Source organism: Carettochelys insculpta, chromosome 18 (assembly GCF_033958435.1).
Source record: "Carettochelys insculpta isolate YL-2023 chromosome 18, ASM3395843v1, whole genome shotgun sequence".
Lineage (NCBI taxonomy): Eukaryota > Metazoa > Chordata > Testudines > Carettochelyidae > Carettochelys > Carettochelys insculpta.
The window spans coordinates 4,908,328-4,927,506 of record NC_134154.1 but is presented as its reverse complement, the minus strand read 5'-3'; the positions used below and the strand labels follow the sequence as shown (position 1 = coordinate 4,927,506).

The following is a 19,179-nucleotide window of genomic DNA, read 5'->3' as shown; positions in this document are numbered from 1 at the left end:
AGGGATGACAGGTTTTGTTCAGGGTGTGTGTGTGTGCATGTGTGAGAGTGCAGTGGATTATTGCTATGACTGCAAACACTCTATACATCTGCAGTGTTACGTAAAATCAGTGGTATGATTACAAGAGCTTTGTACAGAGGTGCATCAGGAAGGTTAATATGCAGCCCAGACATTTCAAATGTGTGCTGTGATTTCCAGCTGCTGTCAGCAAGGTCACTGGGCAGAGGTTGAGAAGGACCCAAGGGTAATAGCACGTTTCATGACCCAGTGTACAGCAGACACTGCACTGTGCTGGGGGTGGCAACGCCAGTGTATTGTGCCAAGGCAGGTGGCTGAGGACTCGTGCACTTATTGCACAAGTGACTGTTTTAGCACCTTCAGTTTTTCCATCTCTGCCTTGTTCACAGGAGATTTGCACTTTGGCCTCATCCACGTTCAGTCAGAAATCAGACTCCTCAGCGTCACCCTCCTCGGTTCTTGACAGGGTGGCCTTTGGTTTCTACACCATGGAAGGACAGAGGAGCTATAGACGACAGATGATCACAACCATTTCTCCAAGCTTTGAGATTAGAAATGACTAGAACCAAATCAAGTGAAAATGGTAAAATTTTATTAGCATAATCACAGGAATTTTAAATGGAAAAAAAGCAGAGTTACAAGTTTACAAGGGAAAACAAATCAAATAACTGTCGACCCAGAGGGAAATCCTCCCCCAAGCTGAGGCGTGATTTGATTGAGACCCCAACTCATCTGATAGCTCAGTGATTGCATTGCAAAAGTTCATCAGATTAGGAGATCATTGTAAACAGAGCACTAAGGTCTTTAAGGACAACATTACAGTCACCCCAACAAAAAAAAACCTTTCAAAGAAACAGTGGTGAGTCTAGAGCTGAACTACCCTCCGAATGGGCAGCTGCCAGGCCTCTGACGCACCGTCCTTTAGCTCCTCAGAGGTTGTGTACTGTACACACCTGCCTCCTGTGTCCAGTTTAAGCCCTAAACATCTCACCTTCCAAAGACACATTCTCACTTAACCCCTCTCCTAGCCCCACCTGAACACGTCTCAGTACCTGCACCAGCCCAGTAGTACAACTTCCTGGTCTGCACTTTAGCACCATCTGTATCTATGAAGTCTGCTTGCTAACCACGCAGGGTAATCTGAGCCCATCCCTTTCCCCAGTTTGCTCTGTACAGCATCTCAGATGTTCAAGTCTAAATTGTACATGAAATTACAAAATTTTAAATGGACATTTCTGACCCTCCTACTTGCTGCAGCCATCTTGAGGGAAAGTAACATTTGGAGGCCTCAGTGAGCATAGAATCCATCCCCAGTGTAGAAGGGCAGAAATCAGTTTAAGTCCCAATTTATCAGGAAAGCTCTCAATGTTTTGCTAAGGCAGTATTGCTCATGGAGACAAACCATTATTAAAAGGGGATGAAACTCTTTTGCTCTGACACAGGGATACTGTTAACAAGATTTTCCCCTTCTATAACAACTTCCCTCCAAGGATCTCAAAGCCCTTCAGAAAGATTGGTGAATTAAGCCTCAACACCCCAGTGAGGTAGGTTAAGTATTATCCCCATTTTACAGGTAAGGACACCGAGGCACTGAAGGTTATAAACTATGACTCAGAAATGCACTGATGGAGCCACTTCTGGTCCTGTGCATTGGACACAGAACCCTTCTCCCCACCAGGGGAGTCAGAACAAGTGTCCCAGTCAGCAGGAAGCTCAGAAATCCCATTTGTAAGTCAAACTAATTTCAAATCCAAAGTGACAATTTAGATAGTTTCTTGCCTTGTAAATTTACCAAAAGCTGAGCTCAGCCCAGCTGAAGTAGCTTTCAGTTTTACCACTTGTTCTGCAAATCCCTGCTTTCCACTGCTCAACCACAGACTGAGGCTCATTTCTATGGGAAACCAGTGAAAAACAGTTCTACTTACTCAAGTCGGGTAGTGAAGCATCAAGACAAGGTTAATTAAAATAGTAAGTGAGAATCCCTCTGGTAAAGTGAGGGTTTGTTTCCTACAGTTATCCCAGAACTCCCCGTGCCTTTTCCATGCTGACCACTGTAACCACCTTAATGTTATATGCCTTAATAATCAAAAGTCTATTATATTCTAGAGTCCTTTTAAAACCCTCTTCTCGCTGTACTGCTGTGGCCAGTACTGTAGAACACTGTAGGGTTATTTCTAATACAATCCTTTGTCCTTCTGTAGCACCCTCCTTCTGAAAATCTGAAAGTGCCTTTGCCTAATATGAACTAAATCTCAAAATCCCACAAGTGGGACTATTGCCCCATTTTGCAGATGGGAAAACTGAGGCACAGAGTGGTTAAGTGACTGGCCCAAGGTTACACATCAAGTCCAGGGTAGAATCAGGAACAGATTCCAGATCTCCTGACTCCCAGCCCTTGTTTTTAGCCCCAAGACCATCTTTCTCCCTAAGGCGAGGATTCCCCTTCCCCAGTTAATCCTCTAACTTCATTTCTGATGATTGAAGAGGAATAAAACTATGAAGGTGGACTTTGAGTTCTCTATCTCTGCAGCATGCAGCACTGAATTAAGACTCACTTTAACACCCTGGAAGTTGGGCTTTGGGAGAAAGGCAGGTAAGTCAAATACAGCAGTTTACAGGTTACAAAATAAACTTTTCAGGTGATCTGTGAAAATTAAAAGAGCTATTCACAGCTCACCTGCTTGTGCTAGAAAAAAAAATACAAGTCACATTCCCTTCCCCTGCAAAACCCAGACCCCCCACCCCTCAAAAAAAAAAAGTTAATACTTTGTTAAACCCAAGCATTGAGGTTATAGATACAGTACCCAGCACAACTGGTACACTGTCTGGAACAACACAGTTTGAGATATAAAAGTAGCTTTCTTAAAATCACTTCAGAACCAATTTCTGTGTAAGAGGATTAAAAGTAAGTTAGTAATGAATTCAAACCTCAGTGTAGAAATCCACAGTTTTTATCAAAGCATACAGTATTCAGGTTTATAGCAAAACTCTAAATGTCACACACACCAGACCTTGGGGACTTGTTAGACGGGTAACAGTCAATATAAAAGGTTATTGCTCCAGAGATTCCCAGAAGAACATGTTTATCAAGAGCAAGGAGTAGGAGAGTATCAAAGAAGAGGCAAATGCAGGCCTGGTTAGCAAAGAGCGGAGAGGATGATGAACAAGCAATACAACATCTGTAGCTTTATTTTTTTCCTTGATTAAAAAAAATGAGAGGTTTTCCAGACCCTTCTCTTAGTAAAATGCAGGCCATCCAAACAGCATAAGCTGCATTTGCTCAGAGGGGAGGGCTGCACCCTAACACTTCTCTGCATTTTCTTTTAGAATTAGCTGGTGCCAGCCTCCTCTTGCCTCTTGGGTGCAGCACAATTAGAAGCATTTGTATTAACCCCACGAGTGGAGAGGAGCGGGAGTCTGGCACAAAATGGGACAGTCCATTCAAGGAGAGAAAGGATTTTCTCCCTCACAACTACTGCCCCAGTGCGTCGGGGAGGGGGAGAGAATCACAACCTAGAAACACAGAGTAACCCTCTACTCCCCTTTCTAAAAAAGAAGTGGCATCAGTTCCCTGCAGTGTCACTGGGCTGGAAAAATCCCACTGCAGGCTCGTTACAGCTTCTGGGGCTGCTGGTGTAATCTTAGTAAATCCCACATGCCCCAGGACTGGACCATGCACGGCCAGGGCAATGCAGCACTCAAGCGCCCCTGCGAGAGAGGAGAAGTGTCCCCCAAAGCCAAGGAGGTTTGGTTTGGAAGTGTCACACGTGGGCTCAGGGAGAGCTGACAGGTCGGAAACAGGCGGACTTTACCCAGGCCCCTCCATGAGAAAGGAGCCTCAGGCCCTGGGCTGTCAGCGATCACACTACACTGTAAGGATGGGGCTCAGCACCTCCCCACTGACAGAGCACGGGCATTTCCAGTTTAATGGTCCGTCTCATCTCCCTGGATCCACGGTCTCTCTGGAGCAGCAGTGAGCCCTCCGCACCCTCCCCCCACCCCCAAACGGTTTTTGAATCACAGTGATGCTCAGAGAGACGGGCCCCGAGGAAGGAGGCAGAAAGAGGCCTGGTTCCCGTCCAGCCAGCACGCGTCTAGCAGAAGAGCTTGAGGAAGCAGTTCTGACAGTAGGGCTTGTCGTTCTGCTCCTTGAAGGTCCCTTTGTTGAGCTGCTTGAGGCAGAAGGCACAGACGAAGTGTTCGGGGTGGAATTTCTTGGCCATAGCTGTGATGCAGCGCCCCGTGATGGGCTTCTGGCAGCCGGAGCACAGCGAGCCGCGGCGCTCATGGTAATGCACCTCGCAGTAGGGCTGCCCATCATGCTCAAAGAAGCTGCCATTGATGAACGGCGTGAAACATTCCTGAGGGGGTGGGAGAAGCAAAATGGTGCAGATTGAGAGGGCAAGCTGGGGACTCAGGCAACGCCGCAACGCAGGCCTCTGCTGGCCCATGCCCCTCGCCGCCTCCTGCAGGAAGTGGGCAGGGGAGTCACCTTCCTCCCGCAGGAAGAGGGTTGCAGAAGTACTGCTGCAGAGACTGAGCAGTGACCAGCAGACAGGGAAACTGAACATAAGCAGGGCAGGTACAGCAACATGGAGGGAAAATAAAGCCCTAGCTAAATTCATGGAAGACAGGTCCATCAATGGCAGGGAGGGTGTCCCTAGCCTCTGTTTGTCAGAGTCTGGCAATGGGCAACGGGGGATGGATCACTTGGCAATTGCCTGTCCTGTTCATTCCCTCTGGGATCCCGGCATTGGCCACTGTCAGAAGGCAGGATACTGGGCTAGGTGAACCTTGGGTCTGACCCAATGTGGCTGTTCTTATTCAGTTCACACTTCCAGAGCAAGTACATGTGGAAGCTCATCAAATCAGAGTGCTGAGGCGAGTGCTTAGAAAGCCGAACTCACAATTACAAAGAAGCCACTGGAAAAATTCTGCACCTATCCCTGAACTGCTGTCGAAACGCCTAAGTGTGACGGGGACGTGGGGGGAGGAAACAGGCAGAGAAGCAAGCGGGTGCCAGGTCACTACCACGTTCGGGCCCTCAAGGTGCTGGCTGTCCTGGTCTGGCACAAACCCCTTGTTCCGGGGGACGGTGAGGGGGTCAGGTGACAGTGGAGCTGCACAGGTTCCCTTACCCGACATACAAAGCACTCCGGGTGCCACAGGGTGTTGAGGGCAGAGATGTAATTTTCCAGGATGGCCCGGGCGCAGCCCCCGCACTTCGGCGCGAACATGTCGAAGTAGTCCTTGCGGCAATAGGCTTTGCCATCCTTCTCATGAAATCCTGCCAAGGACAGCGGGGAGAAAAAAAACGAGAGCATCAGCTTGTAACTTTTGTCCACGGGAACAGCTACTCTGTGGGGCTAACAGGTGGTCCCCTATTCGGCTATAGCAGGAACACACACTTTGCCTCCTGTAGTCTCCAGGTGGAAACAGCAATGGCTGTTGGCCGCCCATCTGCTAAGTCACACCACAGGGCCCTTCCACCCTCAAAGCATTTGTTTTAGGTCAGCAGTCCCCAGATTTTTCATGTCGTGTCTCCTTCCCCCCTGTGGTTGCAGCCTCCTCTCCCCGCTGCTCCTGCAGGGAAGTGTGGATGAGGTAAGGTGGCCAAGGATAGGCCTGGAGCCCTCGCTGGGTGTGGAGCTGCAGCCAGGTTGCAGCTGGGGGCTGTAGCTGGGGCTGAGCCCAGGTTGTTGCTTCCTGGATGTAGAACTGTAGCCAGGCCAGGCATCAGAGGCTGGGACTGCCTCTGGGGGCTCAGCGAGATTGACTGGCCCCCTCACCTGGCCCCCACCACTCTCCCCAAGCCTTTCTCTGCCCCTCCCTGCGGGGTACACCCCCCAGTTTGGGGACCACTGCTGTACGGGTTCCCCAGAACGGCTTCTCTTTGCACAAACCTTCAGGCCCAAAGAAAGCGCCGCACTGTGCACAGAAGAAGTGCTCTGGGTGCCATGTCCTGTCCAGGGCCGTCACCACTTTCTGTTTGGGAGAAACCAGGAACAGTGAGAACTCCAATGCCTGTGCTGAGCACAGCACACATCAAACGTGCTTCCAGAGCTGAATCAAGCCCCCTCCTGGGCAATTCAACCTCCTGCCCTTTACCCAAAAATGCTCACACACCCCACTCTTCCTCTAGACTTCCAGGGGAAACAGTCCCAGGCCATACTCTGAAACCTGACAGAATGCCTCTGACCTGGGAGCCTACTGGATGATCCTTATTGCTCTGAAGTTCTCCTACCGCTGAGTTCAGCAGAGCAGCAACAGGGGCACATTTTGCTCAGCAGAACCTGCCCTCTTATTGCCAGACCCTACAGCAAAGGAGGGAGCTAGCTGGGCTGTGTCCAATTGTTTCCCCTGCAGCACTAAGGTAAAGGAAGAACAGGGGTCCCAAAATTACAGGAGAAGAACTACGAGGGATAAATGGATGTGCACTTTTCCTTTTAAGACCCTACTTGACACTACAGCACCAGACGCCCCGTGCCCAGACGAGATGAGACTGACTCTACCCAGCACCCGTGCTAGAGGAGGGACTCACGTCGAGGATGGGCCCGTTGCAGTAGTAGCAGCGAGGGGAGAAGAGGTTGTGATAGTCCTTCTCACAGTAGGGCTGACCATCGCGTTCAAAAAAGTTGCGTGACCCAATCTCCTCCTGGCAGTGGGTGCAGACGAAGTGTTCTGGGTGCCAGGTTTTCCCCATGGCCGTGACGACCTGCAGAGAAGATGGAGCAGGGATGAGGGACGACTCTACTTCTTTGCTGTGGCAGCTCACGTGACAACACACCAGGTCAAGTTGGGCACTAACTACATGTTCTACTACTTGAGTGAGCCCTGGACTGGGGTAGCATGAAAACTGAATTACCTATCATCTCAGGACAGGGCAGTCCCTCAAGGGCAGGGTAGAGGTCACTGGAGGAGCTTACAGCGTACCTGGCCAGTGGATAAATAGAGTACTTCAGTTTCTTCAGCATCGCCAGTCCCTTCAGCCTCATGACACAGCCCTCCCAGTCACTCCTTGCTGTAGCCCAAGGCTTTGCTACTAGATGGTGCCTTCAGACTCACCTGTCCAGCAATTGGTTTTTTGCAGGCTCCACAAACACCTTTGGCAACAGTAGCGACACCCAGTTTGTTCAGGTCAGACTGGAGACTTCCCAACATGCTGTCCAACTGGCTGCCGGGCTTTGGGGGTGCAGACGGAGGGGAGCTGCCCCCAGTTTTCCCCTGGGTCATGAACTGCAAAGAAAAAACCCAGAAACGGTAAGGCAAGTGCTGTACAACACCTCAGATTTCTGCAGTCTTGGGACATAAGAATGGCCACACTGAGTCAGCCCAGAGGTCCACCTAGCCCTGTATCCAGTCTCCTGACAGTGGCCAATACCAGAAGCCTCAGAGGGAATAGACAGAACAGGTAATTGTGAAATGATCCATCCCATGGCCCCAGGCCTCCTGCTGTCCTGCATGCAGACAGACGACGACTCGCTCGGAAGAGCCAAATTTATCTGCAGAAGCCACAAAATGCACCCTGATCAACATGAGGGTGTGATCAAAGTGTGGCCTAATCAAAGACCCCAGGAGCTATTGCCTTAGAGCATTGGGGGACAGGGATTTGGCTCTCCTTAACCTCCCAAGAAAGCAGAGATTACTACTAGCAGGCCACAAGCATTTTTTGCAGTGGAGCCTCAGAAGAAATCTTTCCCTTAACTCATAGGGTCCTGGCAGGCTTACAAAGTCAGACTCACGCTCTCGGAGTGGTTCCCAGTGTGTGTCCCTCCCCTGACAAACACAAGTGTTGCTGTCTCACCGGTCTCGCCTCACTCTCCCACACCTTCTTGTCCTTTTGGATAGCTCCTGCCCTTTCCTTCTGCATAGTTTTGCTCTTGCTCCTGTGCCCTCTGGGTGAGCTCTGACCCCACTGCTATGGGAGCAGGGAGGGAAGGTGGGGAGCATTCCCCTACTGCTTTAGTTGCAGATGTGGCAAAGCATTAGGAATGCACATATGTGCACGGGGAGGGAGCGGCAGGCCAGCTAACACTGCATGATCCCCCTGAGAGTTACACAGGAGAGAGTGGAAAGAGGATAAGAAAGGTTGTGGGAAGCCCACTGTGGGAATTGCCTTAATCAATACTTTGAATCCTGTTTTCTGGGAGGGGGGGGCACAGAGGACGGATACATTCTCTTTATTGGTATAAACCTCAAGCGCAAATGGGGAAAAGGAGAGAAGAAGTGTGCAGAACTATGCTCTTCATGGTCTATTCAGATACTCGCTTCTATGAAATATGGGCAAACTCAGGGTGCGTGCCCTGGTATACAGTAAAGCAGGATCAGCAAACCTCAGCTCGGGTACCAAGAGCAGCAAAGGAGCCGATTTTCACCGGCATGCAAGGTGGGAGCTCAGCCTCCTCCCCCATGCAGCCAGGAGCTTGCTCAAAGCCATGCCGCCTGTGGATTAACAAAAGACCAGCTCATGCCACCCACCACCACCTAACCAGTAAAGCTCGGCATCTTCACTCATTTATTAATGAAGCTGCTGTAAATAGGACTAATAGTGACTTTAAAAAGTATCACTGGCACTCGGAGGGTACATAGAGGTCCAAAGGTCAAATTTCAGCACTCAGCCTAGGAAAGGTTGCTGACCCTTGCAGAAAAGAGTAGGTTATTTTGCTTGACCCCGCAGCACGCTGGTGGCGGTCAGGCTTAGAGAATTCTACCGAGCCATCTCCTGAAGGCACATTTTGGATGGGTTTGCTGTGGCCATTATGCCATGTCTCTGCTGAAAGGGAAACGTGGCCACAACACTATTTGTGACAAAGGCGCAGGGTGGAAGGACTGAAACAACGCCGCGTCTCTGCACCTGTACTGCTAGTCTCCCATGGAGTGCCAAAGGGAACAGATACATGATGAAGCGCCCAAGAGCCCTGGGTTTACGGAAAGGCACCTTCCACCGCACATGTGAATGCTGCCCACCAGCCTGTGGCCACTGGCCTTAGACATCATCCATATACGCTAGTCGCATACTAACACTCGCTTCCATTTGTTTCTGAGGAAGTTGTATACTACACGCACACCACAGACCATCGTGCCAAATAAGCAGCCCAACTCTCGAGATCAGCACCACTCTGCTCCTAACGGAACAAACACACCTCCTTCCTAGCACCCCGGACCCTTCTGCACACAGCTGGTTCTAGCAGCCCAGCACAAGAGGCACACACTGAACATAGAGGCCTCTCTCTCTGGCCCTTTCACGCTCAAACTATTCCTCTCTGCTGTGATGAACAAGGGGACTTTTCTGTCATATTTCCGGGCATCCTGTGTAGAACTCAGTTTCCCGCTGGGCTCTGCACTGAGTGTAAAGATAAGGGAAGGGGTGAAGTTTGTTGACTCAGGACTCTTGTTGTTTTTGAGTCAAAACAAGCTAAATTGAGTCCACAAGTGTGAATGGAGGATCGGAAAAGACAATGGAAACTCCACTGAGTAGAACGCTCACCCTAGCACAAACAGCCGAGAAGGAAATCCCCTTCCCGCTTCTCTACAGGGAAGTAGAGCAAAGGCCCCCTGATTCTTAGGCAAGCACTGCACAGCTCATCTGGGAAGTTCTGCAGTGTCTTTTCACAGCTCATCAGCTGTCCTGCATGCAGACGGACAAAGAGGAAAGGTATCAAGTGACCGTGCTCACTGAGTTACACAGCACACACGCCTCACCTGAAACCAGAGAAAACAGGACACAGAAGGAGCCAAAATGGATTCTACTGCAGCTTGGCTGGATAGACCTCTGGCACTGGCCACATTGAACTGTCTCTTCACCTTTGCTTCTCTGTGCTCCCTGAAGGACTTTCAGATTCTGTGCGCCAGCTAACTGATATGTTACCTTGTTCACAGAATCATAGAACAATAGAGCTGGAAGAGACCTAAAAAAGCCATGGAGTCCAGCCCCCTGCCCTAAACAGGACCAAACCCATTAGATCAGCCCCACCAGGGCTTTGTCGAGGCGAGACTTAAACACCTCCAGGCATGGAGACTCCACTACTTCCCTGGGTAGACCATTCCAATGCTTCACCACCCTCCTAGTGAAAAAGTTTTTCCTAATGTTCAACCTGGACCCTCCCAACCGCAGCTTGAGACCATTGTTCCGTGTTCTGCCATCGTGACCACTGTGAACAGCCTCTCTCCAGCCTCTTTGCAACCCCCCTTCAGTAAGTTGAAGGCTGTTATCAAGTCCCCCCTCAGTCTTCTCTTCTGCAGACTAAAGAGTCCCAGTTCCCTCAACCTTTCTTCATAAGTCATATGCTCCAGCCCCCTAATTATTTGGTTGCCCTCTGCTGGACCCTCTCCAGTGTATCCACATCCTTCCTATAATTGGGGGACACAGTACTCCAGATGTGGCCTCACCAAAGCCGAATAAAGAGGAACAATAATTTCTTTGTTTTGAAAATGCTCCCTGGTGTCACTAGTGCTGGAGCTAAGGACATGCCTCCTACGGGATTTACAGCAGGGAGCCATGGTGGGAAACAGATTGCTGGTGCCCAAAACCCCAGTTTTGGAGTCTTGAAGGTCATGGGCCTGCCCCTGTGGAGCTGGGTAGGGTGTTGGGGCCCGGCACATTAAAAGGATCACCCCCAAGGAACTGACCAAAGGGTGGGGTGGAGATGAGGCCCTGTGGGTCTTACATATGGGCACACACACATTTGTCACTTACACTACAGTGCACATTCCCCAAGACAGAGTTATGGGGAGGAGACATCTGGCTGGACCCAGAGTTTAGAAGTCTCCCTCTCTAAACTGCAGGCACCTGGGGCCTGATCCTGAGAGGTGCAAAACAGAGTGAGGACTGGGGATGTTCAGCACCTCTAGCAGTTAGACCAGTGAAATCCAGACTGATCATAACTCCGAGCACACAGGCCACAGGGGTGGGCAGGTAAGCTGACATGTCTAGCATCTCCCAGTCCTGACATCCAGGATTCTCCCTGGAGCGGATCTGTCTGATGCATCAGCACCTTTCCTACTCTGAACCCTGTAGCTCTTGAGTGCCAACACACAAAAAGGAAATGCCACAAAAGCGTGGCCCTGCATGATGCAAAGGGACTGTATCATGAGAGCCACAAGGCTGCAGAAGACAACTGGGAACAGAATGAATAGTGTTCATTAAACAGACTAATTTTTAAATCTCTGACTAAATTATCTGCTTCCTGTGACAATATTCGGCATTTATTGTTTTAATAAAGTCAGCCAGATTTTGGCTCCCTAACTAAAAAAAATAAAAATTACCTGTTGGTTCAACAGACTGACAATTTCTAAATTAAACACCCTCCATAGTCAAAAGAGTAACTCTTACATGATGCTGGCTCATAGCTCTCTCTTTACATACCTTACTGTACTACTTAGCTATCTGGACAATTAGAAAATTCTGTGTAATACTATTTCCCCACCCTTTTTTAAAATAAGAATCATGAAATAATGCTTAGTGACACATCCCCTCTCCCACCCCACCTCAGGACCAGCCACTGCCAGCTAACTTCAGTGCAGCCATGGACATCTCAGTGTGGACAGCTGGTGGTACTGCATTCTTACCAGCCCAGGAATGCAGGTCTTTTTGGAAATAGTCCACACATGGCCAGGGTGCACACCCAACGCCTGCGCTCTCTGAAGGCAAACACTCGTGAACACAGCCCCGTTAGGAACACTACAAATGCAAACCACCCTTGGGTGTTACAAGTGCTTGTGCAAAGGCTCTCCAAATTCCTGCCCTAATTTAAAAGGTCTGCCACTGCTGTCAGGTTCAGCAACAACATGCCTGCAAGTAGCACACCATGCATAGAAAAAGAGCAAGCTGGCATTCATAGCAACGGGGACCCCCAGGGAACAGCTCAGAGGGCCATGCCAGAATCACATTTCTGGCAAGAGCAGCCTTAACCGCAAACCATGCGGAGAGAGGAAAGAGAAAGGGCATCCTGCCTTCTCGTGGGTGGACGGCGCAAGGGGTGGCCGAGCAGCAAGTGGACTGGTGTGTCGGACCAACGGCGGAGTAGGGATCACCTGCGAAGTATGAGAACAATTCATGATGCAGAGGAGTCACCTTGACTGAGTGATGCTTGTGGACAGTGAAGCTATACTGCACTGGCTTTGTATGTATGAGGGTCACTACATGGAATGGATGGAATCAGACCTGCTCAGGCACTGAGTCTTCCCAGGCTTTTCTGGCAGTATTCTCCCTGGATTCAAGAAGCCGGACGTACACAGCATCTATGTATTGCCTCTGTACTACCCCCAGAATTCACAGAATCCCAGCTAAGCAGTATCTGTGTGGGTGGGGTTCGGTGACAGATGGACTCACCGTTCAGCCTCTCATTCTGGTTCTCAATCTTTTCCACCCCCGGCTTTTTTTTTTTTTGGTCCCCCAAGCCCTCAGAGCTACACTATGGAGCAGAATATCAGGCTCTAAACTAATGAACTTGATTCCTTCGGGTCAAAGAGAAACAAAGATCCTGGTCCATTCCCAATGCAACATGAGGCCAGCAAACAGACACAGGATCTGGTTACATTCACATGCACCTCATGGTGCTAGAAGGAACAAATCTGATAGAAAAATCACCCACTGGCAGTACTAAAGGCATCTTCCACAGAGAGCCCAGTACCAGCCTTCACCCAAACATTCTATCTAAAGAGCTACCAGACTAGGAGATGCCGGGCTTGGGCTGGTAGCTGCTCTGTTAAATGACGCGCACAAGGAAAAGCATGCCTGCATCGGTGGGAAGAATGGATCTTCATCAGTCTGGCAGCCAATGGAAGACAGTGTCTTGGCAGGAGAAGGTGCTGCCACTGGCTGAGTCAGCACAGCAGGGGGAATCTGGGCTTGGGGAGAATGGAGGAACCTATGATCTTCAGATGGAGGAGTGCCCACCACAGAGAGTTCCTGGTAGTCATCGGAAGAAGTCTCCCACTGGAACAGAGGCTGGGGAGACAAGCTCAAGTAGGAAACAGGACTAGAAGCTGCTCCAGCAACAGCAGCAGCAGAGGGTACATAGGAAGGCTGTGGTGGGAATGAAGGAGGGGATGGAGGGAGTGATGAGGGGAAAGGGTGAGAAGAGGTAGAAGCTTTGGTTGGCAAAACCTTGGCAGCTTCTTTGGGACGTTGGAGTGGGGGTGAAGCTGGCACAGAGACTGTTCTTCTCAGGGGCAGAGGAGATTCTGGCAGAATTACAATCTAGAAAGGAAGGAGGAAGAAGGTGAAAAAATCCAAAGACTACCGAGAAGCACTTCCTGCAACAGGAGGACAGGCAGCATGAAAGAGAGGTTGACATGGCACTCACAACCTAGCGCAGCTCATTTCCTTTCCAAACAGTTGGCATTTCTCACCACAGCACAGAGTGCAAGCAGGCCACCCTCCCTGCTGTAGCCAACCAGAAATGGCCATTTTCAACGGACCTCCTTTGAGGCAGGGCCAGAGTCTCAAGGAGAAGGGACCTAGCAACCCATGCCCAGCAATAAACACTTCAGAGCAAGTTCCTTTATCTTACCTCTAAAAAACCCACAACCCCTTGTGATGGAGTGGGGGATACCTGTGTGTATGTGAGTGGCTCACAGAGGGTGTGGGGCTCCTGCTGAGGGTAACCTTGATGACCAGGTAACACCTTTGTACTGCAGACAAAGGAGGAGGTGGAGCCTGAGGCGTTTGAATTGGAACTGGGAGTTGGAAGCAGTTAGTCTGGGCTGAGGCAGAGAGAGACAAAGGAGGGGGCAAGGCCCCAGCTCTGGGGCCCCCTCGGGGCCTCCTCTCCTCAACATGGATTGGACTGGCTGTCTCTGCCTGCTGTACTGACTCCTCTGCATGATGCTGTGTCCTGTCGGCTAATAAACCCGCTGTTTTCCTGCTGAGTGAGAGACTCTCCTGCCTGCGGACAGGGTGCAGAGCTTGGGGGACCCCAGAACCCCATCACACCCCTATATCGCCAGATAAAGAAAGACATAAGGTCTGCTTATTAGCTGACCTCCCCACTGTGGAATGAAAATAAACCTCACTGTAATGTCTGGTCTTAGACAGCATTAGGCTCCCCATTGGTCACAGTACGCTCCTAAGAGACTGCTTACTCCAATTCCTAAATAGGTGGGATTCAGGTCTCCTAGCTTATCTGAAAAGTGAATAAGTGTGTGCTAGGACAATGGAATCAGATTACAACCCTATCTCAGGCCTCTCAAGAGACCTGCCACTCCCACCTCCGACTCTACATCTCCACCGAGACCTTCTGAGCAGAGGGGCACAGGGAATGCCCTAGTACGCAGTTGGCTCTCTACCTTCTCTACTTGCTGTCCACCATCCTGCTCCTTCCTTTGTGGCCTGGCGGTGACAATGACCCCCTCAGTCAGCCAGTCTTCCTGGCTTTTCCAGTCCTCCTCTTCCTGCTTGCTGATTCCCAATCTGTCTTGCAGCTCTTCAATCAAGCGATCCTGGGACACAGTCTTGTGAAATATAACCGGCCCTACCTTCCGCCTTGGTGAGCGCTCGCGATGCATTGGGTGCACATTTACAGTCTGTTTTGTCCTCGCAATTACAGATCTTATCTGAATGACAAGGTGAGAGTTTCAGCATAATGAGCACTGCGAGAGCAAGCCCTGAGATGCAGCAGAACAAACCCAAGCTATTAATGACAAGCGTGAGCAGGAAGGGTGAGGGTATTTACCGCACAATGCCAAAGTTCCTCTTGGAACAAACCAGAGCAATGACTCAGTGCTCGGACAATCCTAGGCAGGCCAGTCGTAGCAGCCAGAAGAATACTCCAGCTACAAATGGAGAGATTATCCCGCAGAAAGCCATGATTTGAGGCACAAGGTCACAGTCCAACAAGATCACCCCATTAGGTGTTATGGTTTCACTAACACCACAGGGATCCCTGTCAGCCTCTCTTCATCCCTCCCCTACCCAGTTCTGGGGGAAATACAATTCCCCGGCAGAGAGGATTCTGGGAAGTACACTGCATTTCTAGGGCTGGACAGAACACTTGGCGCTCCAGCGTCAATACCTTAACAGGCTCAGGCCTAAGCCAACAGGGAAGAGGGAGTTGCCATCCCAGTCTGGACAGTCATTAGGATATCGCTGCTCTTCAGAGAGCTCTACGGATCATATACTGCCCCATTCTACCTATGAGACAGCCTGCAGATTGTGGATGATGTTGACATTCTATGCTGCAGAACCAGCCAAACACTGATCAACATGCAAAAGGTAGCACAAAGCTGCTGCCACAATAGAGCAGAGGGTCTCAGACCTCTGTGCCATGCAGCTGCCTTACAGTGACTCCAAGCACTGTGGAACAGCATGCTGTTAGTCTGGAGAAAGCTATCAGACTGCTCTGGAAGAGCACAAGCGTGTTCACACCATGCACAGGTGGCTAGCTAGGACCTGCCCACTCCTGCATTCACTCAATGCCTGCCTGGCCCGATGCAGAAATCCTCTCAACAGGTGGCTTCGAGGCACACTGGAGATCCAATTCATCCTTCCAAACATTTTCAGAAATTTCTGGGGTGACACTTGAACTTCGGACTTCCTCTCTTTCCTGGTTTTCCGCTGGCTTGCCCTTACAAGGATCAGCTTTCCTAGTTCTCTCTCTGCTCTGCCTCTTTTCAGTCACATCAGAATAGCCATCTGTCCTGATTTCATGCTCAACTTCAGCATCTTGCTTCTGTCCCTGTCCTCCTCCAAGACCCAAATGGCCTTTAGTATCTGGGAAGACATCCCACCGGTCCACAGCCACAATATCAGGTTCACACACTGACTGCAAGACATGGTTCTTCTCAGAACACAGCTCTGGTATAAGCTCAGATAGCTCCAGAGCCCACAGCTGATCTAAAGCTGCTTCCAGTACTCCATTCTTTTGGGAAGGAAAAGCTGAATAATCCCTTAAGATGTCCTGCTGTTCTGATTCCTTCGGTGTCTTCACCTTCATTTGGCTGGTTATGCTAGGGCCAGAAACAGGGAGAGTGGAGAGCTTGGTTTCAGATCTATGCTCCTTTTCAGTGTGCTTTCCTTCACTGAGTCCCTGACTGTGGGTCTCTGCATTAGAGGGAACAGAGCAAGATTCCATCTCTGAGGATATCATGGACTGGGACTTTTTTCTAAGAGGATCTAAGTTTTTGCTTAACTCAGCTGAGCTCAATGAAAACACATGATCCACAGAAGGAGCAGAACTAGCCAAGTCCTCTGGAAGGGACTGACCCATGTGAGCCGCAGAGGGGAGCTGAGGAGTAGTAGCAGAACATCCTGCAAGACCTGCAACTGCATTGCTGCTGCCTTCTTCGATATGAAGGACTTCCAAGGTGGTAGGTGGCTGCAGGGCTGGTAGGTCCCTGCTATGGCCTGTACCATGGTGTTTGGACGGGGGCAGCAGAACTGTACCAGGAGTAGTGTCGATTGAGTCTGGGCTGGTTAGGCTGGAAAGCAGTTCCAGGGAGGGCTCTGAAATCAGTGACATAGTAGAAATAGCCTGTAAAAACGAGACAGAAAAAAAGAGGAACAGAGAGGGGGAAAAAGATGAAGACAGAGCTGAGAAAAGGAAAAGAACAAGGCACAACATGGCAGAACAACTGAAAACTCCAAACTACAGATCCTGCCTGACATAAAGTCATCAGGATGGACAAGTGGGAAGTTAAGAGTATGGCATGTGAACGTAGTTTTGGCCCACCTCTACGCAGGGCACTGGGACTGAGGGAAGATCATGCAGCCAGGGTATTTTTTCCCAGGCTCTTCAAACCCTCAATTAATTCTTTCTCCAGCAAATGGGGCTGGTGCGTCTGCCCTACAGGCTCAGCCCATTAGCGTAAGAATCCCTAGACCAAGATGGAGTCACATTAAAAACTCGCTCTGAATCAGACACACACATTAATTTGCATTTACATGACTGCTTTTTTGTTTTAAAATACAGACTAACACGGCTACCTCTCTGTTACTATTAATTTGCATGGATATTTACATACTTTTGAAGAAAAAACAATGAAGCATGCAAGCCACAATATTGGCCTCCCTGTACACTAATAGGATGTTCCTGTTGGTTGAGCGGACCAGCAACAAAAACAAAGCCTCAGGGTATTCACAGCAAGGAGGAGGACATGACTCAGGCTCTGACCTGCTCAAATCACAAGGCTCTCCTCTGGATGAGTATGTGATGAATCAGAGGGCAGCATTCTAGGCCTGTGGGGGCTGTCCTTGGGAGCCCAGTAACGCACTTCTTCCTCACCCATTCTACTTGTCTTGCCCCTTTCATATTTGGGTGACAGAAGTATAAAAACTTTGTTCCAACACATGCTCTGAAATGATCAGTGGCAGGCAACACTCTTTGTATTCTCCATTGCTGATGCTTTTAACCTGATACATAGATCATGGCTCTTGTCCTGTCCGCTGTGTCAGCTGCTGCATGACAAACAGGAGGTCTTTCCATTTCCTTAATGGATTAGAAATTAGCATGGCTTATTTTATGCATTCCCAAACAAGCCACTATGGCCTAAGTCTGCCACTGTACCCAATGACGCCTGATTTGGGGAATTGATCCACACAAGAGCTTTTTTTAAATTAAATTTATAGCCCATGTCTTTATAGAATTTGCCTATATTACCAGGACTGAAAGCCTGCCACTTATTTTTCCTAAAGATTACTGGCTACTCTTGTCTCTTACCAAGCCCACCCAGACCAGGATTGGTTCCATGGAACCTATAGACCACCTTTTTTTTTTTTTTTTTGGGGGGGGGGGGCGGGCGGGGGGGAGAGGCAGGGGAGTTAGGAGGAGAAAAATAATTTTTCCCGAGTTGTTAAAAATATTAACACAAAATGAGAGCAGTGGTTAATGGACTAAGGGCTGCACTATAATGGGAGGCTGGTTAGCGCACACACTACATCACAGTACATCACAGATATGCTAATGGAGCAAGAATCAGGCACAGTGTGACCTCAGTGCCAGCAGACTGACAAGGCGAACACCACAATCAAATGGACCCTGCAAGAGAACAGAATGAGCCGCTTACGTAGGTTAATCCATCAGCTGGCAATAAGCACCTTTTACTCCACAGCTTGAAAAAAAACTGAACTAAAAGCAAATAAAAAGCCCGCACTCCCCACCCACGTGGTGTGATTTCTGTCCGGACTTTGTCCTTCTGGCTTTAATTAATCTTCTTCCTTAGCATGTTGGCCTTAATGTTCTCCACCCCGCTTGTGTCTACACAGGGCTGGAGCTCAGAGGTAAGGACAGCCTTTCACCTCTCAGGTAGAGTACCCCACAGAGCAGGACATCAACCACCTTTGACACAGAAAGACCTGCTGCTCTCTGCCTCTATTCAAGGTACCAACAAAGTGAGTGAGACCAGAAACCCTGCCAATTCAATTTGGCAGCTGAACTAGCACAGGGGGGTAGAACTGAGAGGCTAGAACCAAGAAGGACTTAGAAGGAAAAGTGAAACAACTGGGAAGTGAAAGAAAAGGGAAAGTAACAGATAGGAAGAGGTGCTGATGTCAACAGAAATGGTTTAGGAACAAGTAATAACGCTGCTGAGAAAAGAAGCTTTGAAACAAACTGATGAATTAATCAGTAAAGTGTCCTGGACCAGACTCTATCCACCAGAAAGTTGTAGATCTCCTAACTGTGGTATACAATCTATTGCTTAAATCAGCATCTGTACCACAAGCTCGGGGAGTGGGGGTCACCCTGCCCATTAACTGGCTGAGAAGTCTAACTTCACTAACAGGCAAATTGGTTGAAAACAGAATTATCAGACACACAGATGAACACAGTATGTTGGGGAAGAGAGTCAACATGGTTTTGTAAAGGGAAATCGTGCCTCACCACTCACGGTGGTCAACAAATATGTGGAAAAGGGTGATTCAGCGAATAGAGTGCAATCGGATTTCCAGAACATCTCTGATAATGTCCCTCACCAAATGTCCTTAAACAAAACAAAGAGTCATAGAATAAGGGGGAAGAGCCTCTGATTGACCAGTCACTGGTTAAAAGACAGGAAACGGTTAGAATAAGTGGTCGGTTTTCACACTGGAGAGAGATAAATAGCAGGATCTCCCAAGGCCTTGTACTGGAACCAGTGCTCTTCAACATACTGATAAATGCACATGGAAAAATGGATAAACAATGAGGTGGCAAGGTTTGCACATGACACAAAAACAACTCATGG

The 19,179-nt window shown here is 49.3% G+C and overlaps 1 protein-coding gene across 7 annotated transcripts in view; it reads right to left on the bottom strand.

Annotated features, from left to right (window-relative positions):
• Positions 1 to 609: 609 nt before the first annotated feature.
• PXN (paxillin) overlaps positions 610 to 19,179 on the bottom strand; it is a 66,084-nt gene continuing 47,514 nt past the window's right edge. Inside the window, exons 7-16 of one of the 7 annotated variants that reach the window (XM_075012317.1) lie at positions 15,441 to 16,490; positions 14,308 to 14,574; positions 13,127 to 13,219; positions 12,755 to 12,967; positions 11,971 to 12,051; positions 7,084 to 7,254; positions 6,560 to 6,733; positions 5,922 to 6,003; positions 5,157 to 5,305; positions 610 to 4,379 (exon numbers count right to left, since the gene is read on the bottom strand). In XM_075012317.1, the coding sequence (XP_074868418.1) occupies positions 4,113 to 4,379; positions 5,157 to 5,305; positions 5,922 to 6,003; positions 6,560 to 6,733; positions 7,084 to 7,254; positions 11,971 to 12,051; positions 12,755 to 12,967; positions 13,127 to 13,219; positions 14,308 to 14,574; positions 15,441 to 16,490 (2,547 nt within the window). In that variant the 3' untranslated portion in view covers positions 610 to 4,112. Of the gene's footprint in view, positions 4,380 to 5,156; positions 5,306 to 5,921; positions 6,004 to 6,559; positions 6,734 to 6,883; positions 6,952 to 7,083; positions 7,255 to 11,970; positions 12,052 to 12,754; positions 13,220 to 14,307; positions 14,575 to 15,440; positions 16,491 to 19,179 lie in introns of those variants that run through there. The other 6 variants (XM_075012316.1, XM_075012318.1, XM_075012319.1 and 3 more) reach the window with 6 other exon arrangements.